Raw genomic sequence first — 13,401 nt, 5'->3', positions numbered from 1 at the left:
CTGCCTCCTGGCACCGGGGCAGCCGGACCCCGTCCTCTGTGCAGGACCAGTGCCCAAATGGGAGGAGAGGGGAAGAGAACAGAAACACGGAGCGGGTCCTCTGGGACGGGACCTGGAGCTCCCCAGCTCCAACCCCTGCCAGGGCAGGGACCCCTTCCACTGGAGCAGGGTGCTCCAAGCCCCTGTGTCCAACCTGGCCTTGAGCACTGCCAGGGATGGGGCAGCCACAGCTTCTCTGGGCACCCTGTGCCAGCGCCTCAGCACCCTCACAGGGAAGAGCTTCTGCCTAAGAGCTCAGCTCAGTCTCCCCTCGGGCAGGTTCAAGCCATTCCCCTTGGCCTGGCCCTACAGGCCCTTGGCCCAAGCCCCTCTCCAGGTTCCCTGCAGCCCCTTTAGGCACTGGAGCTGCTCTCAGGTCTCCCCTTCAGGAGCCTTCTCTTCTCCAGGCTGCCCCAGCCCAGCTCTCTCAGCCTGGCTCCAGAGCAGGGATGCTCCAGCCCCTGCAGCATCCTCATGGCCTCCTCTGGACCCACTCCAGCAGCTCCAGGTCCCTCTGGTGCTGGGGCCCCCAGAGCAGAGCAGAATCACCTCTGCTCTCACAGGGATGCAGCTTTCCAAAGGCCGAAAGGGAAATTGCCGTTAGCCAGGCTGAGCTCTGGCCAGGGGCTCTGCTGGCCTCCACTAATGCCTTTTCCTTCGGGGCTCGCTGGTACTAACAGCTTCTGCATCTCCAGCACCGAGCTGGGACCCCCCCTTCCCTGCCCCCTGCGAGTCGCAGGGCCGAGGGGAGCACTTTGGGGGGTGAGGTCTCCTCCTGTCACCGGTCCTGCACCCCAGAGCCTGCAGGAGGAATTGCTCCTGGCATCCTCTGGAGCTGCCCTGAGCATCTCTGTCCTCAGGGGCCGCTTTGGTGGGGAGGGAGCCCTGCAGCAGCATCCTCATCCCATGTGCTGCTGGGGGGTGGCCAGGTCCCTGTGGCAGCAGGGATGGGGGGGGGCCTGGTGCTCCTGGTGACACCAGGGATGGGGGGTCCTGGTGCTCCCTGTGGTACCAGGGATGGGGGGGGGGGCCTGGTGCTCCCTGTGGTACCAGGGATGGGGGGGTCCTGGTGCTCCCGATGACACCAGGGATGGGGGGGTCCTGGTGCTCCCAGTGACACCAGGGATGGGGGGGTCCTGGTGCTCCCGGTGACACCAGGGATGGGGGGGTCCTGGTGCTCCCTGTGGCACCAGGGATGGGGGGGTCCTGGTGCTCCCTGTGCCACCAGGGATGGGGGGGTCCTGGTGCTCCCGGTGACACCAGGGATGAGGGGGGGCCTGGTGCTCCCGGTGACACCAGGGATGGGGGGGGTCCTGGTGCTCCCGGTGACACCAGGGATGAAGGGGGGCCTGGTGCTCCCGATGAAACCAGGGATGGGGGGGTCCAGCTCCCAGTGACACCAGGGATGGGGGGGGGGTCCTGGTGCTCCCAGTGACACCAGGGATGGGGGGGTCCTGGTGCTCCCGGTGACACCAGGGATGGGGGGGTCCTGGTGCTCCCAATGAAACCAGGGATGGGGGGGTCCTGGTGCTCCCAATGAAACCAGGGATGGGGGGGTCCTGGTGCTCCCAATGAAACCAGGGATGGGGGGGTCCTGGTGCTCCCCAGCCCCCAGAGAGCGTGAGGGCAGGGATGAAGAGCAGGGAGCTGAGCCCTCACGCGGCCAAGGGCACAGGCTCAGCCTGGGCTCTGGTTTCCATGCAGGGCCCCCCCCGAGGGTGGGCTGAGTTAGGGTGCGTTTAAGCCTGGTTTTCACCCTGCGTTGTGCTCTCAGGACCTGACGCTGAAGCTCTGCCTCATCCGGAGCATCTGCATGATCAGCCAGGCCATCTGCAAAGGGGGCAAGTGTGGGGACTTCAGCTTCTCCCGCAAGGCCGAGCTCGTGGCCCACATGGTGGTAAGAGAAGCCCTGCGGGTGGGCTGGGGGGGGGCCCGAGCCACGTCACTGGGGGGCTACATGCGGCTGGAGCTGCTCCCTGCCCGGAGCTGTGCTCCTGAGGGAAGGCTGCCTTGAGGAGCCCCAGCCCCATGTGTCCGCTGGGCTCTGTTGGAGCCACGGACCCCCATGGACCAGCAGAGCTGATGGGGGGGCTCTGCCCTTCCAGCACGGTTTGCTGCCAGCGATGCTGCCGCATCCCTGTGGGCGCACATCCCAAGGCGTGGGGTGGTTGCGCAGCATTCCAAGTGTCGGGATACCAGCTCCCGGCAGCCACACAGCAAAGCTGCCGCGTGCCTGGCATGGGATGGGGCGGGATATGGCCGTCACCGTCACCTTGTGCTCCCCACCAGGAGTTCATGAAGGCAGAGCCCCAGGACACGCTGCGGACGCCGGTTCGGCAGCGGGCCATGGTCACCTGCACTTACCTGGTGTATCCTTCGTGCGCGCCCATCCCTGCGGGAATGATGGAGCCTCAGCCCGGGGGTCTGACGGTGCTGTCCCATGGTGGGTGCATTAACAGGGCAGTGCCAGGCGTGCTGGACCTGGTTGGAACGGCTGCCCCTTGTTCCCTGCTCCCCTGGGTGAAGGGTGCTCCCATAGCGCTCCCAAAGTGCTCCCAAAGTGCTCCCCTAGTGCTCGGTGATCCACGTTGCTTCCTTAACCTGGGATCAGCATCCTGGAGCCCCACTTGAGTGACCCTGACCGGACAGAGCTCATTGACACGTGCCTGGCTGGAGTGCTCGCGCTTCCACCGCTGGAGCTGGCCAAGGAGAGGGAAGAGAACGGCGGCGATGCCATTCCCAAGGAGGTGGGAATACCCAGGGCAGGCAGGGGGATGCTGTACCAAGGAGCAGGAATACCCAGGGCAGGCAGGGGGATGCTGGACCAAGGAGCAGGAATACCCAGGGCAGGCAGGGGGATGCTGGACCAAGGAGCAGGAATACCCAGGGCAGGCAGGGGGATGCTGGACCAAGGAGCAGGAATACCCGGGGCAGGCCGGGGGATGCTGTACCAAGGAGCAGGAATAGCTGGAGCAGGCAGGGGGATGCTGTACCAAGGAGCAGGAATACCTGGAGCAGGCAGGGGGATGCTGGACCAAGGAGCAGGAATACCCGGGGCAGGCAGGGGGATGCTGTACCAAGGACCAGGAATACCCAAGACAGGAAGGGGAATGCTGTACCAAGGAGCAGGAATACCTGGAGCAGGCAGAGGGATGCTGTACCAAGGAGCAGGAATACCTGGAGCAGGCAGAGGGATGCTGTACCAAGGAGCAGGAATACCCAGGGCAGGCAGCGGGATGCTGGACCAAGGAGCAGGAATACCTGGAGCAGGCAGGGGGGTGCTGTACCAAGGAGCAGGAATACCCGGGGCAGGCAGGGGGATGCAGTGCCAAGGAGCAGGAATACCCGGGGCAGGCAGGGGGATGCTGTACCAAGGAGTAGGAATACCCAGGGCAGGCAGGGGGATGCTGGACCAAGGAGCAGGAATACCCGGGGCAGGCAGGGGGATGCTGTACCAAGGAGCAGGAATACCCAGGGCAGGCAGGGGGATGCTGGACCAAGGAGCAGGAATAGCTGGAGCAGGCAGGGGGATGCTGGACCAAGGAGCAGGAATACCCAGGGCAGGCAGGAGGATGCTGTACCAAGGAGCAGGAATACCTGGAGCAGGCAGGGGGATGCTGGACCAAGGAGCAGGAATACCTGTAACAGGCAGGGGGATGCTGTACCAAGGAGCAGGAATACCCAGGGCAGGCAGCGGGATGCTGTACCAAGGAGCAGGAATACCCGGGGCAGGCAGGGGGATGCTGGACCAAGGAGCAGGAATACCCAGGGTAGGCGGGGGGATGCAGTGCCAAGGAGCAGGAATACCTGTAACAGGCAGGGGGATGCTGTACCAAGGAGCAGGAATACCCAGGGCAGGCAGGGGGATGCTGTACCAAGGAGCAGGAATACCCAGGGCAGGCAGGGGGATGCTGTACCAAGGAGCAGGAATACCTGGAGCAGGCAGGGGGATGCTGTACCAAGGAGCAGGAATACCCAGGGCAGGCAGGGGGATGCTGTACCAAGGAGCAGGAATACCTGGAGCAGGCAGGAGGATGCTGTACCAAGGAGCAGGAATACCAAGGGCAGGCAGGGGGATGCTGGACCAAGGAGCAGGAATACCCGGAGGAGGCAGGGGGATGCTGTACCAAGGAGCCGGAATACCCGGAGCAGGAGGGAGCTGCCTGTTCTGCCCCCCTGTTGCCTGCTCTGGCAGCACAAAGCCGATGTGATGTTAAGATCCAGCTTTGTTCCTAGGTGCTGCTCCTGGATGTTGGGCTTGGGGCAGCATCCAGGGACCTCCTCACATTCCCAGGAGCCAACAAGTGCATCCTGTGCCCCCAGCTGCCCCCAGCCGCGGATCAGCCGTGGGAAGGGGCCAGATTCAATCCATGCAGGGGGGATCTGGCTCCGGTGTTTCCTCGGCTCCCTTAGCTCCCACAGCCTGGCCCCTCTGCTCACTGATGGCAGGGGGGAACCCGAGCTCCTCACCAGGGCAAGCAATGAGAGCAGGAGCTCCTGGCCTGGGGGGACCAGGGGATGCTGGAGCCTGAGGGGAGAAGGGCCCTTTCCAAAGGGAGCTGCAGGAAGGCAGCAGCTGCCCCTGCTCGGCCCCATGGGTGCTGTGCCCAGGTGAGGAGCAGCCCGGGGCTGCCCCTGCCTGGTGCTCACAGGCATCGGGCCCGGAGCTGGGATTAAGAATTCCCTTTCTGCTTCCCTGCCCTCCTATGGAGCTTCTGAGGTTTGGAGGTTACAGAACCCCAGCCTGGTTTGGGTTGGGAGGGAGCTGAAAGCTCCTCCAGCTCCAACCCCTTCCACTGGAGCAGGGGGCTCCGAGCCCCTGTGTCCAACCTGGCCTCGAGCACTGCCAGGGATGGAGCATCCCCAACTTCTCCCTTCACCCCCTGCCAGTGCCCCAGCACCCTCATGGGGAAGAACTCCCCAAGACCCCATCACCTCTTCCCTCTTCCTCCCCATCCCATCCCTGCCTCCCTTGGCCCAAGCCCCTCTCCAGGCTCCCTGCAGCCCCTTCAGGCCCTGGAGCTGCTCTCAGGTCTCCCCTTCAGCAGCAGAGGGGCAGGATCCCCCCCCTGCACCACTGCTCCCACTCTGGGTGCCCCCAGCACTGGGGGTGAGCCCCAGGAGGTTCCCCCCTGTCCCGATCCCTCTGGATCCCAGCCCTTCCCTCCATCAGGTCACTGCACCACAACCTCTGCATCCCGAAATGCATCCTGAAAGGAATCCCTGAGCATCTCCCGGGGCTCATTCCGATGGGGCTGGCTGGGAAGCACCAATGGAAAGCCTGCCCTGAAGCATCCCTGCTCAGCCCCGGTGCGCGCTGGCCCTTGGCCCAGGTCGCAGCCCCCATTGTGCCAATTCCCACCCCATTCCCAGCACTCCCAGTGCAGCTGATTTACACCCTGGCTTTCAGTCCGGGCTAAGCTGGAGGTGCCTGGACCTCGGCACAGGCTGAGAAGAGGTGCATTGAGCGCGCACCCGTGGCTCTGGGATGCGGCGCGGCCCTTGGGGAGCCTCTGACCCATCTCTCCCCCATAGGTGCTGTATGGTGACACCATGAGTGCCCTCAAAGACCTGCTGAAGAGCCTCCTGCAGAGGAACCTGACCCCCCATGGGCTCCAGGACATGTTTGCGGTGGGTGCAGCCCGGCTCTGGTGCCTTCTGCAGGGGCCAGCAGGGAAGCCGAGGGTTCAGTGGGGCTTTGGACCCAGAGCTGGCGTCAGCGAGATGGGTCCTGGCTTCTCCGTGTGACCCTCAGCATCCTCCTGCGCACGGCCTGCTCGGGGCAAGGTCTTTATGGGCCTTGGTGTCCTCTTGCCAGGGTGGGCAGCTCAGGGCTCCGGAGGGGGTCTCTGTTAGCAGGGGACCTGCACACGGAGCCTCACCGAGAGGCAGAGCCCCGGAGCTGGGCTGGCCACGAGCCCAGGTGGGCTGTTGGGTGCCAGGGCTGGTTCCTACAGCCTGAAGGCGCCCTGGGCTGGCCAAGGCAAAGCGGCTGAGCTGCTCCTCTCCTTCCTGATAGACTGGATATAGGCAGGGTTGGAAAAGGACCTTGAGCTCATCCGCATCCAACCCCCCTGCCGTGGGCAGGGACACCTCACACTAAACCATCCCACCCAAGGCTTCATCCAACCTGGCCTTGAACACTGCCAGGGATGGAGCATTCACAACCTCCCTGGGCAACCCATTCCAGTGCCTCAGCACCCTCACAGGAAAGAATTTCCTCCTTAGATCCAATCTAAACTTCCCCTGTTTCAGTTTGAACCCGTTCCCCCTTGTCCTGTCACTGCAGTCCCTGATGAAGAGTCCCTCCCCAGCATCCCTATAGGCCCCCTTCAGGTACTGGAAGCTGCTCTGAGGTCCCCACGCAGCCTTCTCTTCTCCAGGCTGAGCAGCCCCATCTTCCTCAGCCTCTCCTCATGGATACGATGCTCTCCCCTGCAGCATTTAGGCCCCTGGATCAAGTCGAGCAAGGACCACGAGCGGCAGCGGGCAGTGGAGGTCAGCGCCGCGCTGTTGGACTTCTACCTGAGCACACTCAACGTCAGCGTGAGTGACCCTGGGCCTCATCCTGCACCCCCCGCACCCCCCGTGCTGAGCAGGAGATGGGCTCTGTGGGCGCGGGGGGGTGCTGTGCCCCTGCTCTCCCTGCTCAGGGGTCCCCCCTTTGTCCCCACAGACCGTGATCCCCTTCTACAACCTCAGCGTCCTCATCGCCCTCTTCTCGCCGCGCTGCTCGGATGCGGTGCCCAGCGTCCGCCTGCACGCCGTGGACTGCGTCTACTGCCTGCTCTACATCCAGCTCTGCTACGAGGGTGAGCGCAGGCTGCTGCAGGCGGGGGGGAGCTGCTGCCCTGCTCCCCGCAATGGGCACAGGGATGCACATCCCATCCCTCCGCATGTGTGATGACTGTGGAATGGGTTGGGATGAAGGGAGCTTAAAGCTCCTCCAGCTCCAACCCCAGCCAGGGCAGGGACCCCTTCCACTGGAGCAGCTTGCTCCAAGCTCCATCCAACCTGGGCTTGAGCACTGCCAGGGATGGGGCAGCCACAGCTTCTCCGGGCACCCTGTGCCAGCGCCTCAGCACCCTCACAGAGAAGAGCTTCTGCCTAAGAGCTCATCTCAGTCTCCCCTCGGGCAGGTTCAAGCCATTCCCCTTGGCCTGGCCCCTCCATCCCTTGTCCCAAGCCCCTCTCCAGGTTTCCCGGAGCCCCTTTATGCTCTCCAGGCAAGCGCCGGGTTGAGCCTGGCCTTCCTCCCGTCTCCAGGAGAGGTCAGTCCTCCCCTTCGGATGGAGGCACTGAGGCAAGCGAAGCCCTCAGCACCAGGAGAGGCTTTCTACGGGAGTCACTGAACCACTTGGGTTGGAAGAGACCCTTTAAGATGCTCTGCTCCTGCATCCCAGAGCAGCACAAGCGCTTCTGGCCCTTGAGTTCCTTCCTCCTCCCTGTAAGCTGGGCCAGCTCAGGGGTAAACCCCAGCTCTGCAGCGCGTGGAGGTCTCTCTGGGGTGCGGGATACAAGGAATGCCGCTCCGTGACCGCTGCCGCTCGGATGCAGGTTTCGCCCGGGACCACAGGGATGAGATGGTGGAGGGGCTGAAGGCTCTGAAGCAAGGCCTGGAGGAGCCCGACTTCACCGTCCTCTTCCACACCTGCACCAACCTGGCCATGGTAAGTGCAGCGTGAGCCCAGCGTGGCCGCGGGCTCTGCAAGGGTGCTCAGAGGATCTCAGCCCTATGGCGAAGCTGCCGGTGCCCTCTTTGGGGGTCAGTGCCCCACAGCGAGGTCCGTGCACACAGGGACTCCCGCCTGGCTGGGCTGGGGCTCAGCGCGACCCTTCCCAGGTCTGATGCACAACCTGAGCTCCGGGTTCTCCAGTGGTGCTGATGGCACCATCGGCGTGGTGCTGGTGGCATCTTGCATCCTTCAGGGCTATGGCCTGACCCTTGCTCCCCTCCATTGTAGGATCGTGATGGTTTGGGTGGGAAGGGACTTTAAAGCCGTTCCTCCCCATCCCATCCCTGCCTCCCTTGGCCCAAGCCCCTCTCCAGGCTCCCTGCAGCCCCTTCAGGCCCTGGAGCTGCTCTCAGGGCTCCCCTTCAGGCCCCTTCCCTTCTCCAGGCTGCCCCCCCCCAGCTCTCCCAGCCTGGCCCCAGGGCAGAGCCGCTCCAGCAGCTCCACGTCCCCCTTGCACTGGGGACCCCCGAGCTGCCCACAGGATGCGAGGGGGGTCCCAGGAGAGCATCGCCTCCGCTGTGGGCTCTCCTGTGGGCTCCGCGCTGAGCGAGGTCGTTCCGTTGGACGGGGCCGCGCGTGGTGCTCAGCTCCCGCTGTGCTCCCTGCAGGTAGTGGGGAAGCGCATCCCTCCGGAGCAGCTCCTGAGCCTCCTGCTCGCCCTCTTCGAGGGGCTGGTGGACCCCGACAGGAACTGCTCCCGCGCAGCCACCGTCATCATCAACTCCCTGCTCAAGGAGCGTGGCGCAGTGCTGCAGGAGAAGGTGAGCTCTTGGCCTCGGGCTGGGTTGGGGGGAAAGCAGCTCCGGGCAGGTCTTGGTGCCTCCCATAGGGCTGCAGCCCTCCCCTGGGGTTAGCCCCACACATTCCCACTGGCAGCTCCAGTGCTGCTTTGCTGGGAGTGCTGGGATCCTCTGTTAGGGGCTGGGATGCTCCAGGAGGCTCAAGGTCATGGCAGGAGTGGGATACCCAGCACAGGGAAGGGTCCATCCCTGGTGGGAGAAGGGAGGTGTTTAACCCTCGTATCAGCCGTGGCTGTTGCGGGCCAGAGGAACACTTGCCCCAAGGCCAGGTTGGATGGGGCTTGGAGCACCCTGCTCCAGCAGAAGGCAGGGGTTGGAGCCTGATGCTCTGCCCACCCGCGTTGTCTTCTCAAGTCCCATTGCCTGCCTGGGCGGCCCGAGGGGCTGGGACACGCGGGTCCTGGCTGCAGGGACTGTCCTGACAGTGACACAGGGTGCTCAGCACCTCACAGAATCGGTCATGGAACCAGCCAGGGGGAAAAAGCCCCTTAACCTCATCCAGTGCAACCCTTACCCCAGCCCTGCCAAGGCCAACCCTGCCCCATGGCACTGAGGGGGTGTGAGCACTCGCAGGGCCGGTGCCCGCAGCCCTGCCCTGGGCAGCCCCTTCCAATGCTGAGCACCCTCTAGGGCAGGAATTGTTCCTCAGCTCCATCTGACCCTGCCCTGGGGCAGCTTGGGGCCGGTTCCTCTTGTCCCATCCCTTGTTCCTTGGGAGCAGAGCCCAGCCCCTCCTGGCTCCATCCTCCTGGCAGGCACTTGTAGGGAGCCATCAGGTCCCCCTGAGCCTTCTCTTCTCCATCTGAACCCCCCAGCTCCCTCAGCCCTTCCCCATCCCCGCTGTGCTCCAGGCCCTGCACCAGCCCCATTGCCCTTCTCTGGCCCCACTCCAGCCCCTCAACATCTCCGTTGCAGCGAGGGGCCCGCAGGCGGACACAGGATGTCCCAGTGCTCAGCCTGGTGCCTCTGGCCCTCCTTTCCGCAGGTCCCCGACATCATGAGCATCATCCACAGCAAGCTGGAGGAGGTGGATGAGGAGCACATCCGCAAGGCTGCCCAGCAGACCGTCTACATCCTGGCCTCCCAGCACACGAGCGTGGTGGTGGCCAGCCTGCTGGCCAGCGCGCTGCCCTTCGACAGGTCCTGCCCTGCTCCTCGGGCCACCCAGCCCCAGCACGTGCGCTCGTGCTCCTGGGCTTTGGCACAGCTTCGGCTTAGAGCTGTGGTTAAGTTTTGGCACCTCGCAGCAGTAACGGGCTCCAGCTGGAATTGCCCTGTGGAGCAGCGCGGCTGCGGAGCTGCCCTTCCAAAGGGGGGGGGGATTTGCTGGGCAGCAAAGGTGGCTCCGGAGAGGCGAGCGTGGCACCTTGGGGTGCTCAGGGCTGCTTTATGGCACGGCTTCGGCCTCCCGTGCCAGCGCCAGGCTGAGCCTTGAGCGGCTGTGGCTGCCCCAGGCCAGGTTGGACACAGGGGCTCGGAGCCCCCTGCTCCAGTGGAAGGGGTCCCTGCCCGGGGTTGGAACTGGGGGAGCTTTAAGCTCCCTTCATCCCGGAGCAGTCGGCTCCTGTCCTGGGTGAGACAGTGACGTGCTCCTCACCCCGGTTCCAGTGTGCTGGGTGCTGGGCCCCCCAAGTGTTCCCCGGCTCACGGAGGGATGCGGTGCTTGCGCGGCCAGCACCCGGTGCCAAAGCTCCCTCCCTTCCCTCCTGTCCTCTCCCCCAGCCACACGTGCACCATGTGGAGGTCCCTGGCCACCGAGCCCGCCCTCACCTCGCAGATCCTGGAGCAGCTCCTGGAGAAGGTGAACAGGGATGTGCCATACAAGGAGAGCAAGAGCTTCCTGCTGGGCAGCGCCTCGGAGCGCATCGCCACCCCTCTGCCCCTGGCTGTGAGTATCCCGCTGCCGTGCCACCCGCATCCCGGCCCCATGGAGCCCGTGCCCCACACCTGCAGCGCTTCCCTTTGGCTCGGGAAGGGGGTTGCCAACACCTGGCTCTGCAATGCCCATTAGAGCCCAGGCACCGGCTCGTAAAGCCCCCTCAGGTGCCGGTCCCCGGGGCAGGGGGGGGGATGCTTTGCATTTGATCTCTCCCAGAGCTGGAGCCAGCTTGGCAGCCCCTGCGGGGCCGGTTTCCTCCTGCTGCAGCGCCTGTGCGATGGGCTCCCCTCCGATCCGCGCTGCTTCTGCCCCCGCACGCCTCACCCCGCCTCAATAGGGCATCCGCTGCGTCTGTGTCCTCCTCCTGCCCCCAAAGCACGAGCTCCTGGACCTGCTCGTCCTCCCCCGGGGGGCAAAGTCCAAACCTCCGCAGGCCGGGAATGCCGAGCTCCCCAAGGAGCGGCTCCAGGAGAGCTGCGGTGGGAGGTGGAGGGGACCCGCTGGGGCAGAGAGGATGCTGGGGTGATGTGGGATGGAGGGAGCTGAAAGCTCCTCCAGCTCCAACCATGGGCAGGGACCCCTTCCACTGGAGCAGGGGGCTCCGAGCCCCTGGGTCCAACCTGGCCTTGAGCCCTGCCAGGGATGGGGCAGCCCCAACTTCTCCCTTCAACCCCTGCCAGTGCCCCAGCACCCTCATGGGGAAGAACTTCCCATGATCCAATCTCAGTCTCCCCTCTGACACCTTGAATCCATTCCCCCTCTTCCCATCCCTCCAGGCTCGATCCTTTCCCCCTCCTCCCATCCCTCCAGGCTCGATCCTTTCCCCCTCCTCCCATCCCTCCAGGCTGAATAAATTCCCCTCATCCCATCCCTTCAGGTTGAATCCATTCCCCCTCATCCCATCCCTCCAGGTTCGATCCATTCCCTCTCCTCCCATCCCTCCAGGCTGGACCCATTCCCCCTCCTCCCATCCCTCTGGGTTGAATCCATTCCCCCTCATCCCATCCAGGTTGAATCCATTCCCCCTCATCCCATCCAGGCTGAATCCATTCCCCCTCATCCCATCCCTCCAGGCTGAATCCATTCCCCCTCCTCCCATCCCTCCGGGCTGAATCCATTCCCCCTCATCCCATCCAGGCTCGATCCATTCCCCCTCCTCCCATCCCTCCGGGCTGAATTCATTCCCCCTCATCCCATCCAGGCTGAATCCATTCCCCCTCCTCCCATCCCTCTGGGCTGAATCCATTCCCCCTCATCCCATCCCTCCAGGCTGAATCCATTCCCCCTCATCCCATCCAGGCTGAATCCATTCCCCCTCATCCCATCCCTCCAGGCTGAATCCATTCCCCCTCCTCCCATCCCTCCGGGCTGAATCCATTCCCCCTCCTCCCACCCCATCCAGGCTGAATCCATTCCCCCTCATCCCATCCCTCCAGGCTGAATCCATTCCCCCTCATCCCATCCAGGTTGAATCCATTCCCCCTCCTCCCGTCCAGGCTGAATCCATTCCCCCTCATCCCATCCAGGTTGAATCCATTCCCCCTCCTCCCGTCCAGGCTGAATCCATTCCCCCTCATCCCATCCAGGCTCGATCCATTTCCCCTCCTCCCATCCCTCCAGGTTGAATCCATTCCCCCTCATCCCATCCAGGTTGAATCCATTCCCCCTCATCCCATCCCATCCAGGCTGAATCCATTCCCCCTCATCCCATCCCTCCGGGTTGAATCCATTCCCCCTCATCCCATCCCATCCAGGCTGGACCCATTCCCCCTCCTCCCACCCCTCCATCCCCTCCCTGATGCTTCGCTTTGCCGCTCCCGGTGCTGCCGCAGCGAAACCCCTGCCCTGCACCGACAGCTCCCCGCGGGGTGCAGGGGGACCCCTGCTCAGCCCCCGGCCCCGCTCCCGTCTCTCTCCGCAGGCCACGTGCGCTCTCTATGAGATCATGTCTGCGCCCGAGGCCGGGCCGGCGGTGCTGGGGCTCTACGCACCGCTCTTCGTGACCCTCCTGCTGCGCCTCAGCTGCGCCGTGGGTGTGCAGCTACCCAAGAGCCTGCAGAGCAGGGAGAGGAGGAGCGGCAGCAGCCAGGGCCCCGCGCCCCGCAGCCTCCAGCCCTGCAGGTACCCGGCCCCTGCCAGCCCCGAGGGGCTGGGGTAGCTCCGGAGCAGCGGGTGCTGAGCATGGGGAGGGAGACGGGGGCACAGAGACTGCGGGTGACAGCCTGAGGGTGACAAAGTGAGGGTGACAGACTGGGGGTCACAAACTGAGGGTGACAGACTGAGGGTGACAGACTGGGGGTCACAAACTGAGGGTGACAGACTGAGGGTGACAGACTGGGAGTGACAGACTGGGGGTGACAGACTGGGGGTCACAAACTGAGGGTGACAGACTGAGGGTGACAGACTGGGGGTGACAGCCTGAGGGTGACAGCCTGAGGGTGATGGACTGAGGGTGACAGACTGGGGGTGACAGACTGAGGGTGACAAACTGAGGGTGACAGACTGAGGGTGACAGACTGGGGGTGACAGCCTGAGGGTGACAGACTGAGGGTGACAAACTGAGGGTGACAGACTGAGGGTGACAGATTGCAGGTGACAGACTGAGGGTCACAAACTGAGGGTGACAGAGTGAGGGTGACAGCCTGAGGGTGACAGACTGAGGGTGACAGACTGGGGGTGACAGCCTGAGGGTGACAGACTGAGGGTGACGGACTGAGGGTGACAGACTGGGGGTGACAGACTGAGGGTGACAAACTGAGGGTGACAGACTGAGGGTGACAAACTGAGGGTGACAGACTGAGGGTGACAGACTGTGGGTGACAAACTGAGGGTGACAGACTGAGGGTGACAGACTGGGGGTGACAAACTGAGGGTGACAGATTGCAGGTGACAGCCTGAGGGTGACAGACTGTGGGTGACAGACTGAGGGTGACAGACTGAGGGTGAC

At 64.2% G+C, this 13,401-nt stretch overlaps 1 protein-coding gene across 2 annotated transcripts in view; it reads left to right on the top strand.

Moving 5' to 3' along the window:
- Positions 1-13,401, top strand: part of LOC136006867 (maestro heat-like repeat-containing protein family member 1) — a 56,178-nt gene that overhangs the window by 22,350 nt on the left and 20,427 nt on the right. For both annotated transcript variants that reach the window (XM_065664907.1, XM_065664906.1), the window contains 11 exons: positions 1,814-1,936; positions 2,329-2,408; positions 2,651-2,786; positions 5,575-5,670; positions 6,481-6,585; positions 6,716-6,851; positions 7,597-7,709; positions 8,384-8,536; positions 9,561-9,715; positions 10,298-10,463; positions 12,376-12,575. In XM_065664907.1, the coding sequence (XP_065520979.1) occupies positions 1,814-1,936; positions 2,329-2,408; positions 2,651-2,786; positions 5,575-5,670; positions 6,481-6,585; positions 6,716-6,851; positions 7,597-7,709; positions 8,384-8,536; positions 9,561-9,715; positions 10,298-10,463; positions 12,376-12,575 (1,463 nt within the window). The remainder of the gene's footprint in view (positions 1-1,813; positions 1,937-2,328; positions 2,409-2,650; positions 2,787-5,574; positions 5,671-6,480; positions 6,586-6,715; positions 6,852-7,596; positions 7,710-8,383; positions 8,537-9,560; positions 9,716-10,297; positions 10,464-12,375; positions 12,576-13,401) is intronic.

The sequence above is a fragment of the Lathamus discolor genome, unplaced genomic scaffold (genome assembly GCF_037157495.1).
Source record: "Lathamus discolor isolate bLatDis1 unplaced genomic scaffold, bLatDis1.hap1 Scaffold_76, whole genome shotgun sequence".
Classification (NCBI taxonomy): Eukaryota; Metazoa; Chordata; class Aves; order Psittaciformes; family Psittacidae; genus Lathamus; species Lathamus discolor.
Note: the sequence above shows the minus strand (reverse complement) of the source record. Positions and strands in the feature narration are given on the sequence as shown.